Source organism: Octodon degus, unplaced genomic scaffold (genome assembly GCF_000260255.1).
Source record: "Octodon degus isolate 3935 unplaced genomic scaffold, OctDeg1.0 scaffold00121, whole genome shotgun sequence".
Lineage (NCBI taxonomy): Eukaryota > Metazoa > Chordata > Mammalia > Rodentia > Octodontidae > Octodon > Octodon degus.
The window spans coordinates 1259382-1274172 of record NW_004524697.1 but is presented as its reverse complement, the minus strand read 5'-3'; the positions used below and the strand labels follow the sequence as shown (position 1 = coordinate 1274172).

At 34.6% G+C, this 14791-nt stretch overlaps 1 protein-coding gene across 1 annotated transcript in view; it reads left to right on the top strand.

The window, feature by feature from the left end:
- Positions 1-12013: 12013 nt before the first annotated feature.
- The window catches only part of Wdr17 (WD repeat domain 17), a 75144-nt gene continuing 72366 nt past the window's right edge, over positions 12014-14791 (top strand). Inside the window, exon 1 of the mRNA XM_004640248.1 lies at positions 12014-12079. Coding sequence (XP_004640305.1) covers positions 12014-12079 — 66 coding nt within the window. The remainder of the gene's footprint in view (positions 12080-14791) is intronic.

Genomic DNA, 14791 nt, shown 5'->3' with positions numbered 1-14791 from the left:
TTTCATAATATTCACTTAGCAAAATATTTAATCATAGCTTCTTAGTTTATGAATGGAATTTGTGAGACATGTTCCTGTTTTTCTTCAGCTGAACCTCTCCAAGTGGTCACATGGAAGGTATTATGAATGAGCAGATTTAGGTAAAATAGATTACATCCTCAATGAAATAAAAAAGTTTTTTTCTAGGTTGCAAAAAAGGAAGCAGATAAATGTAATTGCATAGTTTGGAATCATATGATTTTTATATTGATGATTAAAATGCATGAAAGTATAATCATGTATGTGGATAGATGAAGATGATTTCATTAGTATTTCTCATTCTTAGAGTTAGTAACTTTTTCTAATATACAGTACTTAGTCTTATATAAAATTTTTGTTCATAAAATTAGAATTTATGTTGGTCAAAATGATCATTCTGTGAACTGCGATCATAATGTGATCCTTTTCTAGTTGGTATCTAATCCAGGATTTTAATGTGGGGTAATGCCGTACTTGTTATGACCTATTTTAATCATGTAAGCTTTTAAGAACATAATAACTTGACATATATTACAAATGATTAGACAGAATACTATGCTAATAGATTTTTTATTTAATATAATCATCTCACTGGTTTCTTGACATTTTTGCAGTGGTGGAAACTGATACCAACTGACCTTTATTCTTATATGATATTTAAAAATACTGTACTTAGGTGTGGATTTTATTATGCTGCTGCCTTTTCTAAATTTCTTGTTTTATTCACTTTAATGAGGAAAAAGATAACATAGCAATGAAACAATTTCAAAACAGGTTAGTAGGACAGTTACAATAATTAATACATTGCGTATTGTTGTCTTCATATTAGTTATTCAGAGGAAAAGATGCAGACATGATATGCTATTGCCTTTTATTTTCTTCATGGCCACTATTTCATTAGTCTCATCCTCCAGGCCTGTCTTTTTTATTTGTGATATCGGGGATTGAACTCAGGACCCTGCACTTGTCAGGCAAGTGCTTATTCTACTGAGCTATCTCCCCAGTCCCCAGGCCTATCTTTTGAGCTGGCAAAATGTGTCTTCCTATTCTTGAATGAGAAGGGCCCACATAGGTTATTCATTACCAAAAGACAATGTGTACATTTCTGCAGGCCCCAAACTCTTTTTGAATACTGTATCAATTATATCACTATTTTGTCATAATGGATTTTCTCATATAAACTTTGATAGGAATCGTAGTTGAATACCCCAGTTGTCTTTGTGTAGCAGGCCTTGTTTTTATCTGGTATGATTCTGTTGTACTCAGATGGAATTTTTTCCTTTTCACACTGACTTAAAGTGATGAAAAAAATGTTCTCCTTTTTGCCTCCACCTATATTACTGAGAAGTATTTCCCTAAGGAAGAACACCACTACCTTAAGCTCATTTTCCCCTAGTTGTATTGAGAGCGGTAGTCATTGAGTAGATATGGACAGGGGTCATAGGCCAAGAGAAGAAAGCTGAGAAAAACTGCGTGATAAAAATGAGAAGGAGATAAGGCTGTGGCTCCTGTGCTGTAGTGGAATCGTTAAACTATTATTTTCTGGTAGACATAGATCTTTTATTTTACTAAACTGAAGACATTTAATGAGGCAATGAAAAGTTGACTTTTGACATGCTGACTTTCTGGTAAGGGGTCTTTCACATTTTTTGGCACCATGGTGCACCTGTGACATTCCATGGTCATACTATGTATTTAGTAGCAATTCCTCCTAGATTGCCATGTGGTTGACGCTGAGACTTTATCTGAGTGCTGTTATATTTTTATAATATTATAAATGACAATGATTGTCATTTCTTCTTGTAGGAACATAAGCTAGAGTACATACTACCAATTCATGTAATTAAAACTCTAAACCGAGACCTTGAGGTATCATTCACAGTTTCAGTCTCCATCGATGTCATTGTGACTCAGCCCCTTTAATTGTGCTGGCTGTTTTCAAACTCCAGAAACTAGCCCCTGGCACTTCTATACCTCTCCTTATGGCAAGGGAGGTGAATTACCTATAGTTTCAGACTATTTATGTTTTAAGTCCACAGCCTAGAGACTCTGGTGGTTCATATTAAATCCTAAGTGTCCTGGCAATAGGTTCATATCATGTATCAACAAAATGTCCAAGAAAATAATTAACATTAATATGAATGATGAGCTCTAGTATAGAGACAAGAATTTTACCTAATTCTTCACTGAGTACTGAAGCAGAGCAGAAGATCACCAAGTACAAATACAGAGCTACTCTAGAAAGAAAGGAATGATGACTATAGGAAGCCAAATAACCAATGTTCACTGCTGTATTTACACAGAAAATTGTAAGAGACTCTGCCAATATTTGCTCACTATGCTGTTTTAACCTAGAACACTCCTACACCTTGGTAACACATGCAACTGCAGGCACATAGAACCCAGAAACAGACTAGGTCCTTGAACAGTGGAACTTGTGGACGCAGATTCCTTAACTAGAGCATTAAAAAAAAAATAAATGTTTTCATTAAAATTGTATTTTGCCACTTAGCTTCCTAGTTCTAATCTTTGTCTTAAGGTTCTAAAAATAAGTAATAAAGTATAAACTAGTTAAGAAATGCATTCAAATTGGAAAAATAAAAACTTATTTTAGTAGCAGTAATGCAAATTATCTCTTAATGTTTTAAAAAATTCATATCTACAGCTTTACTAAAATGTCCACAGACACACTGAAGCCTTCGCTAAAATGTTGAGTATCTTTATCACCAGAAAGTTCATCAATTCATATTATGAAAACAACAGCTGTTCTTTATATTTAGTCATCATGGTTTACTGCAGTCAGATTAAATAAAGTGGAAAAAAAGGAATATCTTGTTTTAAGCAAATTAATTTTGGGATTCTACTTTTTGTGTGTGTGTGTGTGTGTGTGTGTGTGTGTGTGTGTCTGGAGATTAGGAAGATCTTCAGAGGTGACATATAATCATTGTGGTAAATTTATATGGTATTTAAAATCCTAAGGCCTGATGGGATAACCAAGAGAGTAAGTATGGAGATTATATCCAAGGAAGAAAGGAGAAGACGAAGAGGGAGAGGGAGAACGAGAATACTCTTAAACAGGGGACAGAACTAAAAGAAAGTGAATATGTTTTAAGAGGATGGGTTTACCTGTGATCAAAGCAGCAACTAATGCAAATAATATAGCAAGGAAAATTGAAACTGCTGATTGACCATCTTTATTAATTTTACTAATAACCTATTTTGTAACCCCCAAATGTGTGGTAAAGATTTCATTCTTAATCTTAGTAGATCACATTTAACATATTTACTTTGATCAGAATTACTTATTTCTTCTCTCATTAATCTTTCCATTTGCCTTCTTTCCTCTACTTGTCTTTGGGTGCTAGTATAGCTCAAAATTGCATATGGAGTATTAATCTCTATCTGATCTCCGCTTTTTCCCTTCACATCATCGTTTGTGAATTGCATCAAGCCTTTTCCATCTAGAACACCTATGCAAGGCCCGGCCAAATAGCTCAGCAGATTAAAGTGTCTGCAAGCAGGCACAGGGGCCAGGGTTTGATCCCCAGGCCTGCTGTGCCAGCCCCGCCCTCTGGGGCATGCTGAGAAAGCAATTGAGACTGGGTGTGGTAGTGTGTGCCTGTAATCCCAGCTCTTGACAGGCTGTAAACAGGTGGATCACTATGAGTCCAATCTAGTAGTGAGACCCTGAACACCCTGTAGACCCTTCCATAACATACAAGAAAAAAAAGAATACCTATGCATACTATATTCAGTATCCCTGTGATAGTTTGTATCTTGATTATCCTCTGAATTCCTGGCAGTAGAGAATTACCTCTCACTCAGTGTGGCACTTTGAGTAGTGGTAGAATCTCCTGACCCTTTCTTTCTCCTGATTTGTGGCCATAAAGTGAGCAGTTTTTCTTTGCCACCTGCTTCTTCCACGATGTTCTGCCTTGTCACAGGGCCAAATGCAAAGGGGCCTCAGATGGTGAAAGTATCATAACTGTCAGCTAAACAGAATGTTTCTATTCGTATGTTAGGTATGTCAGGTTAGGTATTTGCTGCTGTAGAGGAAAGCTGATCTGCACAATATCTTGGTCCAGTGCGTTGCTCAGCCCAGCGGAAGTTAGCCTTCCCTGTATCTTACTGCTACTGCTACCTCGTTGGGTTAACCTCTTATCCTTTCCAGCTATCATGTTGTTCTATCTTCTGCCCAACAAGCTCTTTGATGATACTGTTAGTCTAATATTTGTAAGCCAAAACCCTAATGCCACCTTTACTATGTTTAAAACACTTTCACTCACATATAAAGTAAGTCCACAATTCTTATAATTTCTATCATTTTATTTCCACCTATCTGTTCACATGTATTTTATGTCTACTTATATACCATTGTGCTTTATGGATAGAAATTAATTTTTATTAAATCTTCAAACTATCCATGTTGTACAACCTTCTCAACCACTTAAAGCAGATTTAAACCTTTTTTTACTTCTGTTTCTTTGAGCCTCTTTTCATTCTCTACCATTGCAACAATTTAATATTGTTTCCTGCATATATTTGTATCTATTAGAAATAAAATAAATTGCCAGCAACAAAAAAATCTGTGACTAAAGTGTGCACAATTGTATAGAAATTACTGACTACAGTGCACTAACAGAGGTAGAATCATGGCATTTTTAAAGTTTTCTTGGTCTATCCTTCATGTCAGTGTCCAAATAAGAAAAAGGGTAGAAAAATGACAACAGAAATTTTTTAGTCTCTTTATCTGAAACTGGGTTAAATGTCCACACAGAACCCACTAATTGTCCACAGAGGATGAAATACTCAGACTTGTTTAGACCCACCATCACTGTCTTGGGAATGAGAAAGAGCTTGTCCTCCCTGAGGCCAGCTTGATTTCACCTGCACCAAAATAGTTTGGGGTTCTGTTGCTAAGGAAATACAGTTGGAAGTGGTTTGTGACTGGACAACAGTGAGTGTGTACTTTGGGTCTGGTTTCTGCACTGTGAGCTTCTCGAAGCAGGGCTTGATTTCTTGTTTTATGTTTTTAATAACTACTGTCATCATCATCATATATGCTGTTTGCTGAAAGAAATAAAATATTGCAGCTGATATATATGAGTTATTTTTTACTAAATAATATGTGATTATCAATGAGGTAGGAGTACAGATAACAACTGTATTGTGGTATACAAAGTAATGGTAACACTGCTTATTTTATTACTATATGTAAAGACTGAACTCTTAAATTTGTTATTACTTAGGTAAAAAATGGTAGTTGTATATAAAGACAACTAAAAAGCTTTCATTAATTGACATTATTGGCAAATTGATTAATTACACTATCTCAAGTATGATTTGAACTTAGCTGCATATAAAAATATGATACAGCACCATTTATTAAAGAGACTATGTTTCTTCCAGTGAACTTAGTTGACCCTTTTATCAAAGATAAAGTTAATCAATATATTTGGAATTGTTTCTGCATCTTCAAATTTGTGCCATTGATCTTCAGGCCTCTTTTTGCCACTACAATGTTATTTTTCATCAGAGCAGTTTTATAATATACCTTCAAGTCATGAAGTGTGATGCCCTCTGCTTTGCCTTTATTGCCTGAAATTGTTTTTGCTATACTATGTCTCTTCTGGTTCCAAATAAATTTTAAGATTTTTTTTTCGAATTCTGTGAGGTATGCTATCAGTATTTTGATCAGAATTGCATTAATCTGTATAACAGTTTTGTGAGCATGGCCGTTTTCACAATGTTGGTTCTTCCTACCTAAGAGCAAGGGATATTTTTGCATTTTCTGATATCCTCTTTAACCTCCTTTTTCAGTGTACTGCAGTTTTTAATGTAAAGATCTCTTACATCATTTGTTAAATTGATTACTAAATATTTCATTTTTGATGCTATTAGGAATGTTCCGGTTTCCCTAATTTCTCTCTCAGTGAGTTTGTACTTGTGTACAGGAATGCTATTGATTTTGAGTATTGTCTTTGCATTTAACTATGCAAATGAATTTGGTTATTGAAATGTGGAAATCTTTTGGTGAATGTTTTGGGCTCTTCTATGTAGAATATCATATGATACGTAAATAATAATTTAACTTCTTTTTTCTGTCTTTATTTCTTTTATTTCTTTCATTTGTCTAATTGCTCTGGCTAGTGTTTTCAGAAATATATTGAATAGGAGTGGTGATGGTAAACATCCTTGTCTTATTCCTGCTTTTAGAGGACAGCTCTAAGTTTTTTACATTTAGTATGATGTTGGCAGTTGGTTTGTCATAAATGGCTTTTATAAGATTCAGGTAGAGAACATCTATACTAATTTTATGTAGGACTTTTATCATGAATGGGTGTTGGACTTTGTCGAATACTTTTCTTTGCATTTGTTAGTATGGTATACTATCTTTGATTTGTATATGTTGAACCATTGCTGCATTCCTATGATGAATGCTTCTTACTCATGGTATATAATCTTCTCGATGATTTACTACATTCTATTTTTTAACTATTTTACTGAGGATTTTTGCATGTATATTTATAAGGAAATTGGCTTGTGATTGTCTGTTTTGGTTGGATCTCTTTCTGGTTTTGGTATCAGGGTATGCTTGCTTCCAGAAATGAATTTGGGAGTTTTGCTTTGCTTTGAGTTTTATTAAACAGCTTGAGAAGTATCTGTACTAGGTCTTCTCTAAATGTCTGGTAGAATTTAGCAATGATTTTTTTTGTTGGTAGGTTTTTTAAAAATTCCTTTTAATCATTTGTTTATTTATTTGGTACAAGGTCTCATTACACAGCTCAGACTGATAGTGATCTTCCTGTCTCAGCCTCCCAAGTGCTGGGATTACAGGCATGCACCACCATGCCCCGTTTCAGTGGCTGACACAGTGCACCAGTGTTTCTAGGGCTGGCATGACATGCAGTAGAGAGGATCCAGCCTGGGCCCTTGTGCTTGACTGGCAGACACTTAGATCACTGAGCTATTGCCCCAGTCCCTGTTGGTGGGTTTTTAATTATATCTTCAATTTCATTGACTGATACTGGTTTCTTTAAAATTTTTATATTTCATTGATTCAGCTTTGGTAATTTGTAGGTATTTAGGAACTTGCCCATTTCTTCTCTGATTTTCCTTTTACTGGAATACAGATTCCAGAAGTAGGTAATGATCTTCTGGATTTCTGCAGTATCTGTGTGATTTCACCCTTTTCATTCCTAATTTGAGTCTTTGTGTCTTTTTTGTGGGTCCTTGTTTAAGAGGATTTATTGGTTTTATTTAATATTTCAAAGAACTAAGTCTTTCATTCATTGATTCTTTGTATTGTTTTCTTAGTCTCAATTGCATTAATTTCTGCTCTGATATCTATAATTTCCTCCTTTGTTCAAGTTTTGGGCTTGACTTGTTCTTTTTTCTAGAAGCTTGAGGTTCAACATTAGGTTGTGTATTTGCGCTTTCTGTTTTTCTGATGTGGGTATTCACCAGTATAAATGTTCATCATAGGACTGCTTTCATTGTATTCCATAAATTCCAGTATGTTTAATCAGCATTATCATTTAATTATAGGAACTATTTAATTTCTTATTTAATTTCGTCTGTAATCCATTGATTGTTTACATGAATGCTATTCAATATCCATGTGTTTATATAGCTTTTGTGGTTTATTTTGCCATTGATTTGTAATTTTATTACACTTTGGTCTGATAATATGTGTGGGAAAAAAATTAATTCTTTTGCATTTACTTAAGGATGTTTTATAAGCTAGTATGTGGTCTATTTTGGAGAATGTCCCATATGCAGTTGAGAAGCATGTATATTCTGCTGTATAGTTGAACGTTGTAGATATCTATCAATTCTGTTTGTTCACACTTTTGGTTCACTTCTGACATTTCTTTGTTGATTTTTAGTCTAGTTCTAGTTCATCTATTTGTTGCAGTGGGTTATTGATATTTCCATTACAATTGTGTCAGCGCTTATTTGATTTTTCATGTCCATTAATATTTGTAATACATTGTTGGTTATGTAGTGAATATATTCTTATGTTTGTGATCTCTTCTTGGAGCTCTCACTGTACAAGGTTGTAGTGACCTTTTTACCTCTCTTCATCAGTGTTGTCTTGAAATCCACTTTGTCAATAAAATTGCTACCCCAGTTTTTTTCAAGTACCTGTCATACAGTATCATTTTCCATACTTTGATTTTCAGTCTGCGAATTTCTTTTGAGTTAAATATATTTCTTGTAGAAAGAATATTGTTGGATTTTGTTTTTTGATCCATTCTCCCAGTTGGTTTCTTTTGACTGGTGAACTGAGACCATATACACTGGTGGTTATATCTGTCTGTCTGTCTATCTCAGCTTGTCCTTGCCATATTATAGTCATGCTGTTAATTCTCTATCCTACTTTTTAATTGCTTGCCTTGCATGGCAACCTTTCTTTTTTGAGGTGTTCTTGGAATTGTGGTCTTCGTAATCACTTTCTAAATTTTCCTTCAGAACATTTTCTATAGCTAGTTTAGGGATCATGAATCCGTTCAGTTATTCTTTGTTATTGAAGTACCATATTTACCCAGTGATTCTGAAAGATAGTATTGCAGGGTACTTCAATCTGGGTTAGACTGTTTTCTTTCAGGACCTGAAGTACTTTATTCCATGTTCTCCTCGACTTAAGGGTTTGTGCTAAGAAGTCTGCTGTGATTCTGATGCTTTTCTATATAGGTGTTCTGTTTCCTTTCTCTAAAAGCTTTTAATTTTCTGTTTTGTGCTGAATTTCTGGAATCATTTTTAAGATTTATTTATTTATTCGGTACAGGGTCTCACTTGATAACTCAAGCTCATAGTGATCTGCCTGTCTCAGCCTCCCTTGTGCTTGGATTACAGGCGTGCACCGCCATGCCCAGTTTTGGTGGCATGGCATGCAGTGCTGGGGATCCAACCCGGGTCCTTGCGTTTGCGGAGTAGGCACTTAGACCACTGAGCTATCTCCCTGGCCCCCTTGAATCTTTATTATATGCCTTTGTATAGATTTACTGTAGTCATGGCTGGTTGGAGTTCTATATGCTCACTTATTTCTATGTCAAATTTTTTGTCTATGCTTGGGAAGATTTCTGCTGTTACTTCTGTGAACACCTTTTATGTCATTTGAGCTGTCATTTTTTTATTTATTCTGATCAAACATATGTTGTTCTTTAGATCATCTCACAGATATGTTCAGTTGATTTCATCATCCCTTGATATTTTAAAGAAATCTTTCCTTTTGTAATCACTAACTACAACCTTGGCTTCTGGATTTGATAGTCTATTCTTACCTTGGTTATGCCAGCTATATATACTTGCAGTGGAATTTTTATCCTGGATATTAGTTGGAATCTGTTTCATGGATTCCCTTCCTTTGCTAGGTTGGAAATTCATAGTTTCCATTATTTTCCTAAGTTCATGAGTTTTTTTATTTTTTGGGTTTTTTTTGTTTGTTTGTTTTTAATCTGTATCTATTCTACATTCCCTGAGCAAATCCTTCATTTTAGTCATCTCTTGTCTTTTAACTTGGAAGATTAGATGGCTCAGCAGAATAAGCACTTGCCTGGCAAACACAAGGGCCTGAGTTCAATTCCTGGTTCAACAAAAAATAAATAAATAAATAAAAATAAAAAAAATCCAATTTTCTTTATAGTTTCATTCATCTGGAGTTTTCCTTTGCGGCTTCTATTTTTGAAAATTCAGGTGGGTAGCTTCTGATTTTTTGTCACCTAGACTTGTTCTAGGTGGGCTGGAGATCGGGAATTGCATTTTGCTTCTGTGTGTTTTCATTCATTTTCTTTTTAAATTTTTCTGTAATCTTTTATTTATTTATAGGGTATAGGGTCTTGCTACACAACTTGACTTGTAGTGATCCTCCTATCTCAGCCCCCTCAGCACTGGGATTACAGGCACACACCACCATGTCCGGGTTCATAGCTGCCATGGTGACCCTGAGGTTCTGGGGCTGGCAGTGCTTGCAGTGCCAGGATTGAACCTGGGTCCTTGTACTTGCCAGGCAGGTTCTTAGACCGCCGAGCTATTGCCCCATCTTTGTGTCTCTTCATTTTTCTATTTGTTTAAATTTGAATTTATGGTTTTGTGTTGATGCTTGTAAATTGCATATGGTAAGTAGCTTTATCGCTAGCACTGAGTCTTCTGTAGAAAGTGTCAGCTCCTCAGAGATGTGTTCTGGGTGCAGTTGGCTCTTGGCCTTTGTGTTTGTCTCAAAATCCTGCTGTTCCAATTTATTAAAGATAAGAATTTGCAACCTATTTTGCTCAGCACCCAGTCAGTCCTTTAGTACTGGACTATGGTAATGATCATGACCCAGGACAATCACAGTGCTGTCTCCAAGGGAGAACTGATCACAGTAGGTCTGACACGTTGACTAAAGTACTACAATTAGCAACAGCAACAGAATCAAGCAAAGCCTAGAAACTGACAAACTGTTGTGTTAATTTGGTACCTTTAACCATAGGAGCAAGACCTGCAGTTATATAAACTGGAGCTTGTGTGCCTTGCGTTTTCCCTTAGTGGAGTGGTTTTTACTCTGTGGAGAGGAATTAAGAGGGTTGGGGGAAAACAGAGAGATAATTCAAGAGAAATTTATTAAAAACAAGGCTAAAGGACAAAGGATGATCATCCAAGCTTTGGGAAACTGGAGACAACGTCAGGAGAGAAAGAACTATGAAGAAAACAAACGAATATTGAAGAGAAACAGGGAAACTAGGAACAATCTTCACTCGTTTGAAAATACTTTTAAAAATCAAGAAAATTAAGGAAAGAGAAGAGAGACAAATAAGACAAAACAAATAATAAAATTAAAAAATCTGAACAGCAACAAGAAAAATAAGAAAAAAAAAAAAAAGAAAGGAGGGAAGGTTTAAAAAAATACCCACAGGAAAATGTACCCATGGGAAAATGGTAACAGCAACAACTACAAAATTCCTCTGGTGCTCTCAGTTCTGTGTTAGTGTCCAAGTAAGAGCTCAGGTCTGTACTGGGTAACCCTGTGCAGTTTGCAGTAGGGCCATTACTCTGTGAAGGGCTGATCATACTCTGTAGATGTAGGGGCTGGGCTCAGTCTTCAGCCAGCAACTTGTCCTTCCATGGCATGCCCCTGTCACTTTACTTCTTCCATCCCTGCATCCATCTCCCAGTGTCTTTGGCACCCTTGCACACAGCCAGGCGGCCCAGTTCTGTGTTCAGTTCCACCCCAGAAGCAATTATACAGCTTCCTCTCTTCCTATCCTCTAAGACTCTTCCCTAGGCCCTTGCAAGCAAGAGAGAGGGAATGTTGTCTGCTGGCTTACCGCCTCTGCCCTCTGCCCTCTGCCCTCTGCCCTCTGCCCTCTACCTTTTGCCCTCTCCATACTTCTTGATACTTTATTTTAAATTTGCTAACTTAAAAATCATTCACCTATTTTTTTTAATTTTATGTATTTTAACAGGGTATCTACACAGCTCAGACTTATAGTGATCCTCCTGTCTCAGTGAACCCAGCACTGGGTGTGGGTCTTTGTGGTGGCCTGCTTGGTGCACTCAGGGTGGGACCTGCACGATGTGGTACCAGGAATCCAGTCCGGCTCCTTGAGCTTGCCTGCCAGGCACTTAGACCACTGATTTGTCTCCACAGCCCCCACCTATTTCTTGAAAAAATAAACCTTAGGTTTTTTTTTTCTTAACACATACTCTAAATCTAATAGAATATTTGGTGTAGCATTTCTGAAGTTACACAACATAATTGTATTCTTTTTTCTAATTTAAATAGAAACATTTTTAGACTTTCCATTGTTTTAAGAGATATTATTATTATTTTTAATTTATTAAAACACTTTCAGTTGCAATGTTTGTCCATTGTTAGCCTCTAGTCCTCAACATCATTTCACAAGGGAGAGTTTTGCTAAGTTTGTTTGGTTGAAACACGTTATTATTACTTTAGGTGCTGGCTATTCTGATGTGGAGTTTTCAATTGCCTTGATTAAAATAGAGACATTGGATGGCTTGGGTGACTTACATTTCACATTGGTTTGAGCAAGATGACTGGTATGAAGGACTACAAAGAGTAAGATACTTTTATATTGTAACTATGTTTTTTTCTTTTCCTTTTTGCTTCTCATGTGGCCTATTTTCTGCACTTATATTTTGAAATGTTTACATTAATAAAATTCTGAGGGTGAATAATATAGCTATTTGGTAGGATTTAAAGCAGAGGTAATATAATTTATAAGGATGGTTATAGTTAAGTATTGATGAAAAGATGTTTTTCTTTCATCCTGGTGTCAGATGAATTGTTAGTAATGATCTCAAATTGTCTTTAAGTTTGAAATATAAAATGGCATTTTGTATAACATAATTAACGTATGAAAATACATGAGTCATTTTACATAAAGAAAAACAGTGAAATAAGTTTAAATGCATGCTAAAATTACATATTATAATATTTTCAAAGGAAATGCAAAAAACTTCAGAGGAGTGTGCTAGTTCACATCTGATAAATTTGTGGGCAGTTAATTTTGCCTCAAAATAAGTTGCAGTTTTAACGATGCAAATAATATTCTGACGTAGTATAGCAGACGTAAAAAATGCTGTTTAAAAATACACAATAGAGCCGGCCAAATAGCTCAGTGGATTAAAATGCCTGCAAGCAGGCACAGGGGCCGGAGGTCCCCTCCCTGGGCCTGCCATGCTGCCCCGCCCCGGGGCACACTTGAGGCTGGGCGTGGTGGAGGCCCCGGTATCCCAGCTCTTGGGAAGCTGTAAACAGGCGGATCACTACGAGTCCAGTCTAGTAGTGAGAAACTGAACATCCTGTAGACCCTTCCCTAAAATACAAATAAATAAATAAATAAATAAACACTATGTTAAGTGGATTTAATCTAAAAAATATAATTTTTATTTTGTTCACTTTCTTAATAGAAAATTTATTATTTCAATGAAGACTGAAGTTTTCTTTTCATTAAATTTTGAACAAAAAAAGCTTTATTGTTTTAAGAACTTGTATTGCTAAAGATACCCAGCACCTTATTTTTCTCTCTTGTTATTTATATCCACATTTTAATTAATGTTGCCATATTTTTAAAACCATATTACTTTTCATTTCTAAATCTTTTTCAGTATGATATGTCTTGGACTCTTTTTTAAATATTTTCCACAACTAGAAAAACCTGGTAAACATCTCTGGAGTCAGTGGATATCTAACCCTGAAGAATAGTATTAATTTGTGAATCCTGAAGTGTTCAGCAAAGAGTCTGAGAATTAATGAATAGCTTTGTATCTTCATTTCTGTCTGCTTCCATAAGTAATAGGAACGCTTCCTATTACACACACACACACACTCATATAAATTGCACTGGAATACCTGTACTTTTTATTTCTGGTGTGGGAGTACATTTCTTACATTTTATTTATTTTTTAAATTTAATTTAATTTGATTTGATTTTTAAGAGTAAAAAAAGAAGCAAAACCAAATAGAAAGAATGACAGAAACAGGGTAACATACAAAGGTACATATGTTACAGATTTTCAAAGCAGGAATAGCTAATCATCAATAGTTGTTATGTTATGTATGTTTAATGTCAAATCTGTTGCTCAAATTAACATATATAGTTGTGTTAGATTGGACAAATAATTGAATATTAATATTTGCTTTCAAGAAATCTGAATACTTTCAAGAAATCTGAATTTTTAAAAATTATTTCGAAGACAGTATAATAATGGATAAGACATTAGAAACAGTTCTTACGTTTTAAAACAGATTTTTTTTTTCTTTTTACATGCAGCTTATTTTTTTTTTTCCAAAGGAGGTGCTGGAGATACTTTAATTTGGGGAGTCAAGGGAACTGATTTTAATTTAAAAAATATTTTTTTGCTAAAATATGTATTGCTTTGAAATGGCTTAGGAACAGTTCATAGAGTTTATGGAGATTTAAATCTTTCCTTCTTGTCCTTTGTGACTGCTGTGAACCTTTGTAAATGAATTCTTAGTTGTGCGAAAATTAAAAGAGGAGTTTTTTTTAATATTGGAGTAAAATAATACTAAAATTACCATATTATCTTTGTCATTTTGAGCTCCTTATTTAAGTTTTTATTATTTCTTATACAGATATAGATGAGAATTAATGATATTCTAAATGAAGAATGTTAGCACATGAACACTGACTTCAGTTTCTTCTGAAAATTTAACTTATTATTTTCCAAGTTCTGTCTATATTCATATATATCGTACATAATCAGTATTCAGTATGAGAATTTCTTTGAGTACTTTTTAATGTTCATAAGAAAGATAAATTGAATTTTTGAGTTAAAATTGTTTTTGAATATGAAATCTTTGAAAAATTATATAAAATGTGAATTTGATCTTGAGAGTAGTCAATTACCATTTGCATCCTAGCATAATTAATATTTATACAATATGTAATTATTGAAACACATGCTGTATACTTAGATGAGCTTCATTTAAATTTACTTTGGACAGCATGTAACTACATTATTCTACCTATCTGTAGTGTTTTATGATCAGTTCATATCATAAATGAGCTTTATTTTCTGTGAAAAACTAATGTAGATTTATCACTTTTGTTTACATTTAATGTACCTATTTACAAAACATCTTTATCATGACTATATTAAATCTAATGGTAAAGAGATATGTGTGTGTATTTTTATATGGTATGAGATTGAGATAAAAATAGATTATGTCAAAAATATGAACATAGAAGAAGATGTAGACATGATATCTTGTCTAAACAATATTAATACAAACCTTTCTTATCAT